The 18957-nt window shown below is 49.5% G+C and overlaps 1 protein-coding gene across 1 annotated transcript in view; it reads left to right on the top strand.

Annotated features, from left to right (window-relative positions):
- PLXNA2 (plexin A2) overlaps positions 1-13872 on the top strand; it is a 204498-nt gene extending 190626 nt beyond the window's left edge. Inside the window, exons 23-32 of the mRNA XM_045187301.2 lie at positions 482-548; positions 734-880; positions 1543-1702; positions 2065-2168; positions 5885-5984; positions 6946-7136; positions 8435-8604; positions 11101-11313; positions 11974-12124; positions 13348-13872. Coding sequence (XP_045043236.1) covers positions 482-548; positions 734-880; positions 1543-1702; positions 2065-2168; positions 5885-5984; positions 6946-7136; positions 8435-8604; positions 11101-11313; positions 11974-12124; positions 13348-13443 — 1399 coding nt within the window. The 3' untranslated portion in view covers positions 13444-13872. The remainder of the gene's footprint in view (positions 1-481; positions 549-733; positions 881-1542; positions 1703-2064; positions 2169-5884; positions 5985-6945; positions 7137-8434; positions 8605-11100; positions 11314-11973; positions 12125-13347) is intronic.
- Positions 13873-18957: the final 5085 nt, after the last annotated feature.

The raw sequence follows: 18957 nt of genomic DNA, 5'->3' as shown, positions 1-18957 counted from the left end.
TGGGGAAACTGAACCCAGAGAGATGAAATCACTTGCCCAAGGTCACAGTCAGTACATGACAGAGCCAGGATTTGAACCCAAGCAGTCTGACTCTGAGTGTTTGGAGGGCAGGTACCAGCTACGTTCTGGGCATGCAAAATAGAGTGCAGTATTCGGGCATGCAAAAAATCCCAGAGGCTCAGGGAAACTACTTGTCACCCTGAGGACCGAAGGGAGTAGGGAGAACTGGTTGTTTGCAGCCCTGTGGGATGAGGTATTGGGTATTTTTATCTGCAGACCACAGCACCATTCGATTATCACAGGAGACTGAGGTCCAGAAAGAAGAAATCTCTGGACCAAGGTCACACTTGTGGTTACTGGCCGAGTTTGGGAACCAGATGTCCTGGCTCCCAGCCCTGTGTCCTTCAGTGCCCACAACAAACCAGGCCCTTCTCTGTGAACATTTGTAAAGGTCTGGCCCTTGTCCCTTCTCCCTCCCCAGAACAGAGTCAGTGGCTGAGAAGATGCTGACCAATTGGTTTGCCTTCCTCCTGCACAAGTTCCTGAAGGTGAGTGGGAGTGAGATGGGAGCTGCAGCTGAGAGCAGGGTGGGGGCCAGCTCTGAGGAGCCAGGCCACCAGGGCTGCATGGGGACCCCGTGAGGAATAGGGCCCCACCTGGCCAGATGGTCAGGAGAGCAGGGGGTGGGGGGGAGGCTGGGGCTGCCACATGCCCGCCCTGCCTGTGCCCCCAGGAGTGTGCGGGGGAGCCGCTCTTCATGCTGTACTGCGCCATCAAGCAGCAGATGGAAAAGGGCCCCATCGATGCCATCACAGGCGAGGCCCGCTACTCCCTGAGTGAGGACAAGCTCATCCGCCAACAGATCGAGTACAAGACCCTGGTGAGGAGGCTGGAAGCTCGGGGACAGTGTGAACCTTCTGCCCCCGATCCCCACTTTATCCTCTGACCACACGGCCAGTCTGAGGGGTCAGTAAAGATGCTGAGAGACTGACTGGCCTGGGAGCAAGTCCAAGTGTACCAGCAGGCAGACCCACCTGGGTGCCTTCTCCCCACCCCATTTGGTGGGCCTGAAGAGCTTGCAGTGCCTCAGTGTGCCCTAGATATTATTGGGTGGAGAAAAAAAAATCGCCCACCATTAACTATGAGGAAATTAACATCATGGGAAAGAACATGAGTCTATGAATTCTTGATAGAGAGGCTTCAGGGAAGGGGGGAGCCACCCCTGGACACACCTGGAGCCATCTCTGAAGCCCAGGGCAACTGGTTCCAAGATCACAGCTCCTCTGAGCCATCCAGGAGCTAGAAAGTAGAGTCCTGTTTCTTTGAGAAAGATGAGGTGGGCAGAATGACTCAGGCTGGCATTGGCCAATGGCAGGGAGGTGAGAGAAAATGAGGCACAGACAGAGAGGGGCCCCATGTCTCCCGTGAGGGGAGGGGCCATGGAAAGAGAGATTCCTTCCAAGGCCTCAATTTCTCTCCCTCAATTTCTCCCTCAACTTCTCCCTCAACTCCCTCCTGCTCCCCTTCTCTGGCCACTTGTAGATCCTGAACTGCGTCAACCCTGACAATGAGAACAGTCCAGAGATCCCAGTGAAAGTGTTAAACTGTGACACCATCACGCAGGTCAAGGAGAAGATCCTCGATGCCATCTACAAGAACGTGCCCTACTCTCAGCGGCCAAGGGCCGTTGACATGGACTTGGGTAGGAGGCCTGGCTGAGGGTGGGGAAGGATGGACAGGCAGCTTCCAGGAGGCATTTGCACTATGGGAAAGGATGGGAAGATGGGAAGCCCTGCCCTATATATGGCCCCTCTTGGGGGCGTGACTGGGTCCTGCCTGTAAGGGGCCACCTGAAACACTGCTCCCAGGGTACTGCCTGCTCAGATGTGGCCGCCTTTGGTGAGGCCCACACTCCCACCCACCTGGACCCCATGGAGCATGGACATCTTAAGTGCTATCACTGCACCAGCTTGAGAAAGCCAGGGTCGCCAGGTGCCTAGAGGAGGTAGGCCTGGCTGGCAGTCCCCACCTCCTCATGGTGACCTACACCACCCCTTTACCCAGAGTGGCGTCAAGGCCGGATCGCCAGGGTTGTGCTGCAAGACGAGGACATCACCACCAAGATCGAGGGTGACTGGAAGCGCCTCAACACACTGATGCATTATCAGGTGAGGGTGGGGCCTCTCAGTTTGGGAAGGGGCTTTGCATCAGGACCTTTGTCCCAAATGTCTCCTAGGCCTTCAAAAGCCTAAAAGCGGTTTTCTTATCTTTCCTCTTCCCCTCCTCCCTCATTCTAGAGCAGTGATTCTTAGCCATGTCTGCCCATTAGAATTACTGGGGGAACTTATCAAAGACACAAGCACCAGACCCACCCTGAGAAACTGATGTAACTGGTCTGGGGTAAGGCTAAGCATTGCTATCCTCTTAGCCCTACATCTGCAGGAAAATTGCATGTCGTAACATCCTCCTTAAAGACAGCCACCATCAGTGCCCCCTGCTTTCTCTCTTCGGCATCCTACAAATGCAGCTTATGCTTCTCACTTGCAACATAGCAGAAAGTTGCACAGACTTGTCTCAGGTCTCTCTGCCACTGGCTAGCTGATGTCCTTGGGGAAATTATTTAAGCTCTGTCCTTCTTCTCTGTAAAATGGGGTTAATGGTGATCCCTGTCCCATAAAGTTATGTGGGATAGATTAAACATAGTAGGGAAAGTGTTTAGCACACGGGCAGAATTCAATTGCCTGTTGAATAAACCATCAAAAAAAAAAAAATCCCAGCTAAAGAACAAAAGATCCAGGAGGTATCCATTCCATCTCTCCCTCCCATGGTAACCGAGGCTGGGGGTCTCTGTAAGAGTAAGCACAGTAGGCAGGTTGGGATTCGGGAAAAATAATAAAGTAGAAGCTGAAAATGAGAGACATCAAGGGAAATTAAACCAACCAGAGGAAGTGCCTGAGGCTGCAAGACCCCATTGGGACTGTCTGATTAATAACATCCTCCTGTGTCTGTGCCTCACAAGGGAGGGTGCAGGGGGTGGCAGGCTGGGCTCTGAGGCACCCAGTTGCCAATGACCAGGAGGTTGGGGGCCCAAACAGCCAACAGGATCTGGTGGGGAGCTTCCTGGGGCACGAGTGAAGCTGGGGGCACTCGGGGAACCCTGAAACTCACCTCTCCAGGCTGCATCCCCTTACTGGCCTGCATTCCCTACCCCAGACAGGAGTGTGCTCTGGTGGGAAGAGAAAGGACATCATGAGCTGTAATTAAGTCCCTGCTTCCCCATTCACGGGTGGTGTGACTTTAATCTCTGGAAAACTTGGGCTTCTCATCTGTAAAATGGAAATAACGGCCTGATTTGTGAAGTGGTTGGAAGGATTAGAAACAATAGGTTTCTATAAGTTCATATGCCCAGGATATATACTTACATCCATGGAGCCATAAACCTTCTGTGTTGATCCTGACCCACCCCCACTTCACAGTGCTTAATGTCTTCTGTAGAACAGTTGTAATGAACCAATTAGAGCTGGAGAAGAAAGTGCAAAACAGAATAGCATCATGCCCCCAAATTACCAGTTTTTCCAGGGCAGGAGTGGGGCCTCTCTTCTCTGTGATGCCCTCATACTGTTACTGCACTGTTCATCCGATGGCTCCCAATCAGAAGAATGGAATAATATTCTGTTCTTACAATGCTCATCATACAAAGCGCTTTCAATTCCCTGATGTCATTTATCATTCATGTATTCATTCATTCTTCAAATATTTACTGAGCTTTACCCAGTGCAAGGCACTTCCCACATGCTCGCCCTGAATGACAGGGGACCACAGGGATTATTCATCCCATTGGGAGCTGGTGGTGATGATGCTGCTCATAATAGCAGCCCTAATACCAGCTCCTGACCAAGTGTTTGCTGGGCACCAGGCACTGCCTTCAGCCTTTCCGGTCCCAGTTCCTTTACTCTGAACAACAAACCTAGACAAGATTATTATCCCTGTTGACAAATGAGACAACTGAGGCACAGAGCAGTTAAGTGACTTTCCTGGAGTATTGTAGCCAGGAATCGGCAGAGCCAAGGTCAGACACAGCCAGGCATCTCGACCATGGATTTGCACTGCCTGTTCATCAAGAGAAAGAAAGACTGAGGATGAGAGAGATTCAGGGACAAGACCTGGACTTGAGTTGAACTGTGGTCATTCCAGTCATCTTATGAATCGTCCTTTAGGTGATAACAAACCATAAATGATAAAGTAATGTGTCCTTCCTGGGAATGTAAACCCTTGCTCCTGCCAGTCTTTCAGAGGATCATTTCTAGGCTGTCAGCTGCAAGGAGGGTTCCTGAAAGACAGAGGTGGGGATCCCCTCTCAGTTTCAGACCAGGTGCCAATGGAGCAAACTGCTGGTGGTCCCGAGGGCAGCACCCGGCTGGGAACTGTGGAGCCTTGGCACCTTCCAGGCCTGTGCAGAGCACAGGGCCCTGCAGCTTTCAGTCATCAGGTCAAAGCATTACCCTCCTGTTACCTTCCCTGGGGTCAAAGGTCCTTGGAGCTCCTACAGGAGAAAATCTGCATAATCTTAATTAACAAAGAAGATGTTAAAAAATTTCCTGGGCTCCTGCAGATTTATAAGGAGGGTAAAATTAAACACCACTACTAAACCCAGCTATCAGGGAATCTCGTTAGTGCTAATGTTCATTTACAGTTCGACTTCCCAACATTTAATTCTTTTTTGGTGGGAGAGAGGGACCGACAATTTAAGACCCAGAAAGATGGTTTTACGACTGGTGCAGCTATAAATCAAACTTATAAAGTTCATAAAAATTGTTAAAATAAAAAATGGTTTAATAGGAATGTTTTATGGCCCATAACATTATTATAGCTGTTTTATTCCCTCTGCGTTAGGGGTTTAATTGGATCGCCACAATTCTGGGGATTCTCCATTTTTATTGGATGGAGGGTGATCTTAAATCACAATGGCCCCAAATGTCTTCAGTATGGCTCCTCATTCATCAGCCCTTGCCCTCCAGGCTAGGTGCTGAGCCTGGGCACCCTCAGCGAGAACAGGCAAGACACCATCTTTCTCTCTGCCTCCAAGAGCAGCTGTTCTGTTTGAGAAGCTCTTCAAGGTGGCCCAGGCTGTATAGGACCCAGGCCAGAAAGGAATCAGAGCCAGAAGGGAAAATGTACTTCAGACCACTGTGACTTGAAATAAAGTCCCAATTAGGACATAATGAGGAGAACATGTGCTCTGGAGCCTGACAGACCTGGCTGCAGACAGTGGCTCCACCAGGTACTAAGTATGTGACTGTAGAAGCTGTTGCTTATCCTCTTGATGCTTCAATTTCCTCATCTGTAAAATAGTAATCATTGTCCGTGACTCATCAGGATGGGGGGGGCAGGTCTAGCCCAGCACTGCCCAATAGAAATATAATGTGAGCCACAGGTGTAATTTTAAATGTTTACTAGCCACATTTAAAAAGTAAAAATACACTGATTAAATTAATGTCAACAATATATTTTCTTTAACCCAACTGATCTAAAATAATTACCATTTCAACCTGTAATAAATATAAAAATGATCAGTGTGGTCATTTGCTTTCTTTTAATTCATGTAAGTCATTGAAACCCACTGTATATTGAACATTTATTTATAGTGCATTTCGGTGCAGACACCTACAGCACATCTCAGTTCAGACGAAACGAATTCCACATGTTCAGAAGCCACACAGGTGGTGGGTAGCTGCCACGTTGGACAGCAGGAATTGTTCTTTTGAGTATTCCTGAACTCCTTGCTCTACTCCACATCTATTGGGTACCTTGTAGAAGTTCTTAACCACTCAGTTTCCCAAAACACTGACATTCACCCCTACTGTACCTTTTATACCTTTCTCAGGTGTCAGACAGATCGGTGGTAGCTCTGGTCCCCAAACAGACCTCCTCCTACAACATCCCTGCCTCTGCCAGCATCTCCCGGACGTCCATCAGCAGATATGGTGAGGACCAGGAAGCCAGTCTGGGCAGCTCGGAGGGGAGTCTTCTGTGACCTACCAGACACCACCTACTGTCCCTTCTAACAGCGTCCTCAGCCAAAGGCCTTTGCTCATATGTTTCCCTCCCCAGTCCAATCATTCCCAGAGCAGCCCGCCTCCTCAGAGCAGTGGGAGCAGATGGCACCATAGGCCCTTCCTTCGATAGCCCTTCCTGGGGAAGGAGTTCAGGGCGTCCAGAGCCAGAGAGGCACCTGGACGGAGGAGGTCCGTACATCCCAGTCTAGGCCTACTGTCCAGGCAAACTTATTACTAGTGCTCCCTGTTGCTCTCAAAAGTGCCCCAGTTTGGGCACTAAATTAGCCATCCTAGACTGTCCACCGCTGAGGGGTGTCAGGACCCCCAGTGCCCTCTGGGCAATGAGGTTCCAGTGCTTCACTCTCTTGTTTTCTGTTTCTGGACTCATGTATGCACTAAGGCGTTGGGCTGTCCAGCTTAAGGACACCTAAGGACAGAGGCCAGGAACTCCAAAAAGGCCTTGGCAATTCCATATTCTAGGCCCAAGTAAGAAGGGCCCCATCAACTTCAATGAGGGAGGGTTACAGCTCCCAGCTCCTTAGTATCCAGGTTTGTATCAAAGCCCTTATGGAAATATCCACTTGACATTTTACCTATCGGTCATTCTTTGCTGGGAGCGTCAGGGGAGGTGGACTCCAAAATTCCTAAGGGTCTCTCCAGCTCACAGAATTTCTAAATCCTCTTTTTACAAAAAGCTTTCAGGCTGTCCTCATGCCAACCAAGGATCCTTAAAATAACCCCCCACCCCAATAGGAGGTCCCAAGGGTCCCCTTCCATTTGGAACTGGTTTATGCTGAGTGAGCGTAGCAGGTGAGATTCTAGAAGAATTCTTCAGGCAAGGATGATGAAATCAGTTCCTCACAGGCCTCCACTGCCCCCTTCTCCTCAGACTCCTCCTTCAGGTACACAGGCAGTCCCGACAGCCTGCGGTCTCGGGCCCCCATGATCACCCCAGACCTGGAGAGTGGAGTCAAGGTGTGGCATCTGGTGAAGAACCACGACCACGGAGACCAGAAGGAGGGTGACCGGGGCAGCAAGATGGTGTCCGAGATCTACCTGACCCGGCTACTGGCCACCAAGGTAACTCCTACTCTGCTCTGCCCCAAGAGGACATCATAGAGCCTGGCCTTCAAGGGAACTCGTTCAGACAGGCAGGCCCAGGTCTCCCAGCAGCCACCACTATTTTCTCCCCTTTAGGAAAAATCATAATGATTTTGTTATTCCTGGCTCACTCCTTAAGAGGAGTGTGTCCCCACATCTGAGCCCAAACCCGTTAGGAACATACTGTGTTTTTCTTATTAGCATTAGCTGGACAGATAGGCTGGCCTTCACCCTCGCTGCCTTTTCTACCCACTTTCTGGCCACAGCGGGAGGGAAAGCATGAAGGAAGGCCTGGGCCCGCCAATAATCCCAGAGAAAGTGCCCTTCCCCCACCCCATGCCATCTTCCCCCAAACACTGATGGAAGTGAGGCAGCAGTGCTAGAAGTTTCCCTTGCAGAGAACTACTGTGCCTGTAAGTGTGGCAATCATATGGCTCACATAGGCCAGGCAGGGCTAGATTTCAAATACGCTCCCCCACTGACCCCGAAGAGATGCCCCAGAAATTCTAATACAGTGGCATCAGGTTACAGCTCTCAGACTTGCTCCCAGAAGTGGCACAGAAAGATACCATCAAACTATATGTCTCAAATTTTGCTTTGCCCAAAAGGCCAATGAGAGACCAACAAAGGGAAACCAGAAAAGGTTAGACATTTTCCTGACCTTCAGAGGTATTCCTTGAACCTGTGAACTGTGGGACCCAGGCCCAGTCTTATCCCTCCCCAGAGACCTTAACGGCCCTGTGGGTCGGGGCTATGCCTGAGTGTTCTTGGATCTGGACCTTTCACTCATAGACCCCACTCCAGACACAACTCTTACCCCAGGCCACTAACATCATAAGCATTTTCGTACCTTCCTATCTATCAGACCATCTGTGGTCCTGCCATGCTCCTGCCAGGAGGCCCCCGGTCCCCCCAGCTGGTTCTTTAGACACCCTGTTGTACCCGCCTGTGCCCCTCATTCCCCATAGGAAGCCTAGACTCAGAGCACTAGCTGTCTTCTTTCCTGGCATGGACACAGCGTAAATGTGGCATGTGGCTGCAAGTTGGTGGAGATCTTTCCAGGAATCTGCATCCCATTTAGGCCCTCCACCTCCCCAACACCCCAACAGGCACCTCCCCACCCCCACCACACCATCTGCTCAGCCTGGTGTCACTGGTGTTGCAGACAAATTTCCAAGGTGGGATTGGTCCAAGGCACCATCTGGTCTGCCTGTCTGCTGCCTGCTGTCCCCCTCCCCCACCCTTCACCTCATCTTCTCCCACTGCCCCTTCCCCAGGGCACCCTGCAGAAGTTTGTGGACGACTTATTTGAGACCTTGTTCAGCACTGTGCACCGGGGCAGCGCTCTCCCCCTGGCCATCAAGTACATGTTTGACTTCCTGGATGAGCAGGCAGACAGACACAGCATCCATGACACAGATGTGCGGCACACCTGGAAAAGCAACTGGTAACCCCTGGGGAGCCCAGAGGGAGGTATAGCATGGAGAGGCTGCCAGCTGTGTGGGCTGGGACCAACAGGGTCCAGGGGGATGGAGGAGCCTGTTCACTGTGGCTGGTAGGTCCAGGCTCTTTTGATAAATAGCATACATGTGCTCTGCAGAACCACCACAGTCCCCCGGCTGCCGCCAAGTGGGGCCTGCCTAGCTTAGGGCCCAGCACTAGGACACACACTTGAGCTCTGCCCTTTCAGGTTGAGATCTGTCCCCACGAAGCACCTTCCGCTGGACTCTGAGATCTCTAGTAGTCAGGAAAAGGGAGCTGGGGGAACCTACACAAAGAGCCCCCCTTGAGAACTAGCAGCAGAGCCTCAAAGCCAAGGCAGTGCCAGGCATTCTGAGCAGGGCAGAATCTAAGGCGCTTCCTGAGATCTGGAAGCCCTGAGTTCAACTGAGATCCCAGGGAAGGTGACCAGCACTCCGGAGAGCTCACACCTGCTGTAGACTTGAGCCCACTTATTAGGAGCGTGTCACTGCAAACTTGATCCCTTAAGGCCAGGTTATTACCCTCTGGCTTTCAGGAAGCAGCAGGCAGATGTCCTGCAGGCATGACTCTCTTCCCTAAAAGTAACCTCAACAGACCTAGCGGTGGGGAAGCAGGCTGCTGGGATAAGACTTTTCTCTCCTGGGCTTGAACCTGAACCAAAACTAAGCTAAGGTCTGGCTTGCAGGTCAGATAGGGCTTGGCTAAGAGCCAGAGTCAAAAATCTTCTTTTGGGAAAAAGCACAGAGAGTAAAGAAAGGAGGTCCAGGCATTTGGGTTGGGCAAACAGCCCACACAGCTGTCTGGAGTCAGCAATCTCTTCAGAAAACAGCCGACACAGATGGGCCCAGGCTGTTATTTGGGAATCAAAAGTCCTAGCAACCCGAAAAACACTCTGAAAATACCCAACCCCTACCCCAATTCCTTCCTTCTTTGGCGTGTTGTGGTTGCTGAGCCCATCAAAGTCCGCAGCTTTGATCACAGTGGAGTAAAATGGAGAGACTCGCGTACACACCACGCACCTACCTCACCAGAACAGGCCTTTCGCCTGTGTCCCCATGGGTAGGGCAGGGCTGTCTCCTTTGCTTTGGAGGATCTCAGCCCAGCACTGGGAGTAGGCAAATTCAGGGAAATCAGAAGAAAATTTTGGATTATCCTCATCTGACTGCCCTCTGTTGCTAGCCAGGCTCAAGTCATAGAAATTCCCTATCCTGCTATTGTGGTGGGGAGAGTCCCCTTCTCCAGACCTCAAATAGCTAATGTCTAAACAAAGAGTGTCAGAAGCTCCCCAAAGCTGCTGGAGGAAGGGAAGGGTGGAAGAGATGAGTCACCTCTCCGCCAAGGCAGCTCCTCCCAGCTTACAGGAAAATGAGTGACTGCCTTGCATTTTGGAAGATAAGCAGAAATCCTAATGGAAGGTCTTCAAGTGGGCAAAGCAGGCCTTTCCCAAGACTTGACAGGACTGAGATATTTGGGAAAGTGTGGGGTCCCTCAGAGTTAAGAAAAGATGAAGAACAGGAGAGGAGAGGGAGGCTGGATTGCTGGAACATTACCTCGAGCCAGAGGGCCAGGACAGGGGACAGAGCTCACTCCACAGAGGAGCCCAAAGAGTTAAGGCCCCGAAGGCAGCTGGAGGAGCAGGCAAAGTTGGAAAAGGAAGGAAAAACAGCAGCTGCTCTGGTTTTGAAGGGGGATAAATGGGCTTATCCTCCTTCTGGCCTAAGGAGCAGAGAAAATGCATTCTGCTCTGATTATAAATTCCCACTTTGCAGAAGGAACTCTCCTAAGCACCAATCGGTTCCTCTTCGGGTGGGAAAAACTGAGCTACAGTGAGTCATTTCCAGCATGCCAACAATGGCCTGGTCTTCTCCCTCTGCCCCCGCCCAGATACAGGAAAGCCTGGGGAGAGTCATGAAAGAACTGCCTCCAGGGGAGCCCATTCCTTAGCCCAGGCAGGCCGGCCAGCCCTGGGAAGCAGCCTGGGCTGGGCGGGGAGCACAGGTGGCGCCCTTTGTACCCTCTCTGAGGCTGTGCCCAAGGCGGCTGGCTGCATACTTCCGGACAATGGCCATGGGCACTGTGAAGGGACTCTAGGAGCCTGGTGGCTTTGTTGGAAGCTCTGAGAAAATTGCACAGTTCTCTGTTCTTGGGCTGCCCTGGGGGGCATGGAGGCCTTTGGAAAAGGCTGCCAGGAGGGAACAGAACCCCCCTTCTCACCCCTCAGTTCTTAGAGAGCAGGGTCAGTGCCCCATTAAGGTACAATAGCATCTCTCCTTTTCTCTCAGGATCAGGAACAGCTTAAGCTAAATTAGCAGCCCTGGCTGGACCAGTTTTCAATGAGTTTATTTCCTTGCCCTTTAGAGAGAGAATTTTGTATTTGGGGGACAGGGAGGAATATTAGCGGACAGTGTCAGGGGTATGGCCAAGGTGTGGCCCTTAGGGTCTGCTCTGTCTTTCCCTACAGCCTCCCTCTGCGCTTCTGGGTGAACGTGATCAAGAACCCCCAGTTTGTATTTGACATCCACAAAGGCAGCATCACGGACGCCTGCCTCTCTGTGGTGGCCCAGACCTTCATGGACTCTTGCTCAACATCAGAGCACCGGCTGGGCAAGGACTCCCCCTCCAATAAGCTGCTGTATGCCAAGGACATTCCCAGCTACAAGAGCTGGGTGGAGAGGTCAGTAGCACCCTGAGAACAGACCCATGCCCCATCTGCCTGCTCCATTCTCCATCCTGTGGGTTTCACTCACCCAGGACTCACAACTGTGTTTGGTACCTTTGTACATGTCCTGGTCCTTTCCATCATCTATACTTCCTACAGCAGGGAGGAAGGGAAGCTAGGTGCCCTCTGAACTCAGATGATTATCATCATCCTAATTACCATTTATTGAGCAAATGCTAAGTACCCAACACTGTAATAAAGACTTCGTCTGTACCATCTCATTAAAATATCCAACAGAGTTGTGAAGTAGGTATTACTATCATCTCCCTAAGAAAACTGCAGCACTGGGAGAGGCTAAGTAACTTGGCCAAGGTCAAACAGCTAGCAGGTAGCAGAGCTGAGATTTCAATACAAGGAGTCTGGTCGAAGTCTGGGCTTTTAACCACTCTGAGGGGCACTAGAGCCAGGAGCTCAAAGCTGGATGGACTCTGGCCTTTTAGCGGGGCCTGTCTCCATGCCTCAACCTCAGACTGAAGAGGCCAGAGTAAGCCACATCAGAAGAGAAATAGGGAGGCACAAGTGAATGGGGACACCTCATGATCCCAAAAGGGCTCAGGGGAGGTGTACGCAGACATCTGCTGAGCTCCCATCCAAAAGCCTGTCTTCTCTACACAGATACTATGCAGACATCGCCAAGCTCCCTGCCATCAGTGACCAGGACATGAATGCCTACCTTGCTGAGCAGTCCCGTCTGCACGCTGTGGAGTTCAACATGCTCAGTGCCCTCAATGAGATCTACTCCTACGTCAGCAAGTACAGTGAAGAGGTAAGACAGGGCCCCAGAGGGGACAGAAACCAGCATGCAGCGAGCAAGGCCTTAAACACAACACCTGTCCAAGTCCTCGAATAATAGCATCAGAGGGTAATTTAGAAAACACACACATGGGGGCAAAAACACCTAAGCTCAAAAGTCATTCCTATTCCCTTAGAAGGCAGCCTCACCTCTCCTGATTCACTGGGCACTTCCTTACACATCGCGTTGTGTTTCACTCATTGTTCATGCAATAAATAACACTTTTAATAATGTCATGGTTTTCCAGTTGAAAGTGTTGTACGATTAACTTCATTCTTTCTTAAACAATGAGTTAGACTCTTCTTTGTACTTGGGCACATCCTGTCAGTTACATTTCAGATCTGCAGGGGGACCTTAACATGAGTAGAGGTTAAATAGAACAGCTTCAGAGAATTCACAAGTCACGCATTAGTGTTGTAGCTGAAAGAAGTGTTAGTGATGATGATGATCATAATAATAATAGTAGTAGTACCTAACGCTTACAAAGCACTTCCTATATGCCAAATACTGTTTTAAACACCTTGGATAGAAAGTTGAACCTTGAACAACACAGTTTTGAATTGTGCAAGTCCATTTGCATGTGGATTTTCTTCAATTGATCACAGTTCAGTTGACCTGCATAGGTCAAACCTGCATTGTTAAAAGGTCAAACCTGCATTGTTAATTTCTGCTGCTGGGAATCTGCCTATGCAGAGGGGTGACTGTAATTTTAGGAGAATCTTCTACTGTGTGGGAGGTCAGCACCCCCTAACCGCTGTGTTGTTCAAGGGTGTGTGTGTGTGTATGTGTGTATGTGTGTGTGTGTATACACATATACATACATACATACATATACAGGGTCCAGCACAAATAATGCCCTTTTCTTATTACAAGATCATAAGCATGTAATTCTGTAATATAACAAGATCACACTCAAGCACACCATATGATATTTTAGGTGAAATGTTCAAATTACAACTAAACATTACTACACCCGTATCGTTGCCCTACCAACCACACTGAAGCAGGCATTACTTCTGCCAGACCCTGTATAAACATACATGCACACATACGTATATACAGTTAATCATATACATTATTTAAGGTTATGTTCTTTGGGGCAGAATGGAAAGGCAGGTAGAAGGATGGAGGATTTGGAAAGTGGCATCTTCTCTACTGAGTCTTAAAGTCTTCCCCACCTTTGTTTTGTTCCTCAGCTCATTGGGGCGCTAGAGCAGGATGAGCAGGCCCGGCGCCAGCGGCTGGCATACAAGGTGGAACAGCTCATAAATGCTATGTCCATTGAGAGCTGAGAGATGGAGCCTTCCATTGCTGGGAAGAGGGACCCATGAAAGCTGTCACACTGGGAGTCTCAGAAGGAAGAACAAGTGAAGGGGATCAGATGCCAGAGCTTGCTGTCCCCTGAGACCCCATCTCAGGGAGAGGGGAGGGCCCCTCTCCCCATCCCAGCCAAGTTTCCTCACAGGTGGCTCCTGCAGGGAGAGACCATGGGCGTCAACCGTCCCCAGGGCGAACAAGAGAGAAGCAGGGGAGAAGCAAGGCCATGAAGGAGGCGGTTCTTCAAGCTGAGAGGCACGAGCTGGGCCAGTTCTGCCTCTGTGACTGCTGCTTTGCATGAAAACTCATTTGATGTATATTGGGGAAATAATGAGAACTTTATTTAATTTTTTTTAAGAAAAAGGAAAACCAGAAATAAAACAAAACAAAAACCTCCCTGTTAATCCCGTCCAACTTTTGTTGAATTCTGGTTTCTACCCCACTTCCTTCTTTCACCCCCTCCCTCCTTCCTTACCTAACTCCTGTTTCCAAATGCCAGAAAAAACCTACAAAGAGATGCTGGGGAAAATTGAAGGGAAAATCATTGTTTCTTTTCCCTTGAAATTAAAAATAATAATAATAATAAATGAGGAGAAGAAGAATGAGCACAAGTTTGCACCAAACACTTTGCAAAACTAGAGGCCAGTAAAACCTGGAATTACCCCGGCAGCCAGAAGAGCGTGGGAACCACAGAACTCACACCAACTGCAAAGCCATCAAGCAGCTGAGCCTGGCCAATGGGAAATCAAGCTTTACCGACCACACACCTGTATATTCTCATCTCTTGAGAGGACATATGTGTCTCTAGAGTACCAATGCTTATTGCTACTGTTTTTTTTTTCTTTCATGTGTGTATGTGTGTTCATTTTTGTTTTATTTAATCCCAAACCTAAACCAATGAGGAGCTGATCTTTGGTACCTTTCCTTTTCATTTCCCTAAAGTTACTAACAGAAGTGTGGGAGAGGTGGACCTCTCTCAGGCCAGATGCCTAGCCACCCTGAGGACATTGAGCAGCTCTGCCTTACATCAGTCACTGTCATTACCAAGGCACCCTGGGGAAAGGGCTTGGAGACATGTGGGCCGGGCCTCCAGGAGGTTCCATGTGGGGGCATGGGTGTTTGGCTTCGGATTCCATTCCAGTCCGCTAGTGGTTTTTACAATTAAAGAGAAAGCAAAAATAAAACACTGTTTACAGCAAGCAATACTTGAAGAGCATAGGTTAAAGAAGCTGCAGTATTTATTGTTATGCTTGCTTTCTTTCTTTCTCTTGTGCCTGGAGAGGGGAGACAACCCTTCACTCATATGTGGAAGCTCCTGAGTGAGCACCTGCTCAGGAGAAATGACTGTAGCATCCCCACACGACTGTCTTCTGCCTCTTTTGTCCTTAAGAGTTTGAAGGAAAAGTGGGTGGCTTCCCACTGGGCTCCTTTCCTGCTCTCCTGCTGACACCTAAAACCATGATGACCAACTCTCCTGAGTGTAGTTTCCAATTAAAGAGACCAAAGCTCCACACCCTAGTCCAGAGGACCCATGGAAGCCAGTGGGAGTCATCAAGAGGGAAATGGCTTTCTTGGGGCAGGACCTTGGTGACCAGGATGGCAACTGAGTTTCCAAGTCTCCCACATTGGCAAGGATCCAAGCAGACAGCTCCAACTTCTCTACAAGCAGCACCAAAATGTGGGTGAAGGAGGACAAGAGAAAGGCAAAGGGATGGGAAGGGGGGAGACAGGAGAGGACCAACCTCCTCTTTCCACCTACTTCTCAAGGGGCTGCAATGCTGTGAGAAACTGGACTAGCCATCCCCAGAGAGACCAGACCAGGGTCATTTCCTCTGTAACAAACTCTGGGCCCCAGCTCCTCTGTGCCCTGATATACCTCCAAACAAGTCCAACTTCCAGAGGCTCTGCTGACTACATTGGATTCCCAGGAAAGGGCTGGGGGTGGGGGAGCTCTGAGGGCTGGCTTTCATCCCTGGTGTGTGGCTTTGGATTGCTGAGCTAACCACACAGCAGACATCGCCTGGTATTCTCAGCTCCAGTTTCTTGCCTAAATGCAGCTGACAAATGGGAAGAGAAGGGCATTCAGCAAAATACTCAGGAAACTTGCTTGTTTTCATTATAATTCACAACCAGCCATGCTAAGGCCACTTTCTTCTGATAATCCACTTCTGTTAAAGTTTCTCTGGGCCCTATTAACTGCCTGAAAGAAATACTAGCCACTGGCCTTCCTCACTAAGCCAAAGTGTTGACCCTTCACAGCACCTAAAACTTATCATCTCAGAGCTTATGGCTTATGGAAATGAAAAGAGGAGATATGGGCAAGAGGAATGTGAGCAAAGAACTTTGTGCTACCCACAAAAAATATCCAGCCCACCTCATTTTACTTCTGAACTCTGAATGAGGGTTTTCTGATCACACCACTGCTCAAACTGCCATCTTGGACTTTGCTCCACCAAGACATAAAAGCAAGTTAGCCATCTCAGTTGCATCTTAACATCCCTCACCTCTCTGCAGCCACCTGGGTACCTCCCAGCAGCTACTTCTGGTGACCAATCACTGCCACTGAGGATGCTTCCTTGAAGGTTTTTGGAGAGTATAGAGAATGATGTGGGATGGGGTGCAGATTGGAGAGTAAAGAGAAGAGGAGCCAGAGCTGGCAAGAGTGGCTTGGCCCCATTTCTCAGGATTCCATGAGAGAGTTGGGGAAGTTGGATTGGCAAAGGAAGTGGCAGAGGGACACCCCTGAAAAAGGATTTAAGAAAAAGGAAGAGTCAGTTGGATTCAACCCAGGGCAGCCCCCTCCCTGGCTTCTCACCTGTCCTTCACCAGCCCTTGACTTTGGGTCACCAAGAACCAGTGCCCTGTGGAACAGGGAGGAGAGGAAGTTGGCTGGCCTAACTCCTTACTATTATCCAATCTGAAGATATTTTGACCTTGAGTGAAGAGCAAGTATTAAAGTCACTGCTCCTCCCCCACATGAAGCCATCGATCTTGGAGGGAGGCAGGGAAAGAAGTCAATCCAGATTCATTTTGTTTTATTGATCTGCACAAGAAACAAATCTCTGGGAAAGGAACAGGACCCCAGAAATGTGTTTTGCAAGCAGGGTGCTAACGGGCAACATGGAGATGGACAAGATGGCCGGCTTGGTGGAGCAAGTCACTTGGACCGGCTGGCTGCAGCTTCCCGCCCTCAGCTTTGTGTCAGGTGCTTCTATGCTGGCTTCCCGCCCCCTCCCCACAGCAGTCTCTCAGAATCGTTTCCAATCCACCCCTGGCAGAGAGCTCCGCCTCCTTGCAGAGTTCAGTCATTGAGGCTTGGATCAGCAAGGGATCTGTTTCTTATATTCATTCAGGGAAACTTCAGATCTGCAACTATTTTCTAGGCACTACTCTATGTGTTGAGAAACAGCAAGCAACAAGACCAGGAAGGGCCTTCTTCTACCAAATTTACATTCTTCACACTGCTGGTTCCTGCCACCAGCTTAGCAGGTACAGTTCTCTATGCCCACCTGCAGGGGGCAGGGGTTTTCTAGAAGAAGGAAGAAAGACGACCAACCCAATTGCCTTACCTTATTCAGGGGACATTACTGGGGCAATAGAGCCTCCCTCATTTCCACTGCCACTGTCTCTTGTAGTGACACTTCCCCTGCTGCTTGAGCTGCTGATCTTCCTTCATTTCCACCAAATCAGGACAAGAAATAGCAGTGGAGGATCCTGGCCCTGCTGTGCATGAAGCAGAAGTAATGCATGGGTGTGCTAGACTAAAACTGGCCTGGGCAGAACACATAGAGAATGCCTGAAAGCCTCTGGCTGATAAATCTCCAGGTGCATTCCTATTGCCACACCTGGCCCCATTAACCCACAGCCATTGAAAACTGAGCCTCTGGGGGAAGCCATCTTTTCTCAGCCAATGGTTCCTGCAGCCTGGCTGTGGACAGGAAAGAACTGAGACTGGGGGCCTAGGAGGCTCCATGGGTGACAAAATGCAAAGCAGCCTCATAGACACAAAAGTACATGTAGGAGTGGATCCCGCAGGGAGACTTGGGGGTGGGGGCGAAGTTCAGGAGAAGCCTTAACAACAAGCTTTGAGAAAATGGTGCATCCCCTTCATAACACCAAATCTGTCTTCTCCCCGCCCCCTTCCTCCTGGCTTTCCCAGTGAGTGAAGTGGCAGCTACTGGGGTTCAGTGATGCCACCAATGAAGGATAAAGCTTCATTCTTAGAATCAGGAAAGTCCTGGGAGAGAATTAAGACCACTGTTGGTCCCACAAGGCCACCCCCAGCAAGCAAACTGGAGATTCTCAGCCTTCTGCCAACGTCCTCCTCTCACACTCCTCACCTGAAAGAAGCTCCGCCTTCAGACCTGGCTGTGCCCTCTCTGCAGCTCGGCCTGCTCCTCCTGTCCAAGCTCAAGGAAGGTGGGCAGATCCTCTGGCTTTCACTCAAGAGCCTGACTTTCTGCCCTCCTTACTGGCATTACAGGTGGAGAGCAGAATGGAAACCAGTCCCCTCCATACAGGGCAGGTGCCCTCAAGTGTGTCAGGGAGGAAGGGACAAGCTCCTTATCCAGTGAGACGAGGGACCTGAGCCCACCTGCCTCTCCCCACAACTTCTCCTACCCAAACCCACTCTTCTTGACACACTGGAATCTGTATTATATATATTTTTAAGACAATGCAACAATAGTTGTCTGGTTTTGTTGTTTTTACAGGTGTTGTGGAATAAAAAATTGCAAGAAAATTAAGTATTTAAAACGTTCCAATAAAATAGGGTTTTTTGTTATTCTAATATATTATTGTGTACCTATTGTAAATATGAAACACTCCTATTTTGCAAGCCAAGGACACAATTTGTACTGTTGTTATATATAAATAAAGTTTACTGGATAAAAAATACCCTTAAATCTTCAACTAAACTTGTTTGTTCAGCAGCATATATGCAGAAGAATATTTCACAGCATATTTGAGAAGCAGGGTATCATGTACAGATGAGCTAAGTTGTTTTGAGGGACTTCTGGAATTCTCTCTGGAGCCAGAGCTTATTAATGTCCAGTCATCTCTCTCTCTCTCTCTCTCTCTCTCTCTCTCTCTCACACACACACACACACACACACACACACACACACACACACACGCTGCTCCAGCTTGTACCGGTTGGTGAACACTGCCCTCTAGCCCCAAGACCCCAGAATATAGCTTTTCTCTGACAAAAGACTGACAGGGCAGAGGCATTTTGGATTGAGGCACTTGCCCAGAGGTGAATGAGGCCTCTGAAGAATGAGGAGACTGCTCCTAGCCCTTCCTGAAAATTACATTCATTCATTTATACAAAACTTGTATTAAGCATCTACCGTGGCTTGGCATTGTGGGCACATGCCCTGGGATAAAATAAGAACTGAGAAAAGCTGGGTCCTTGCCCTCCCCAGCCTTGTAGTGTGATGAAAATCATAAGGATTCTGGAAAAGGAATGTCTCCACCATGCTATGGGA

Source organism: Desmodus rotundus, chromosome 12 (assembly GCF_022682495.2).
Source record: "Desmodus rotundus isolate HL8 chromosome 12, HLdesRot8A.1, whole genome shotgun sequence".
Taxonomy (NCBI): Eukaryota; Metazoa; Chordata; class Mammalia; order Chiroptera; family Phyllostomidae; genus Desmodus; species Desmodus rotundus.
This window is presented reverse-complemented; position numbering and strand designations above follow the sequence as displayed.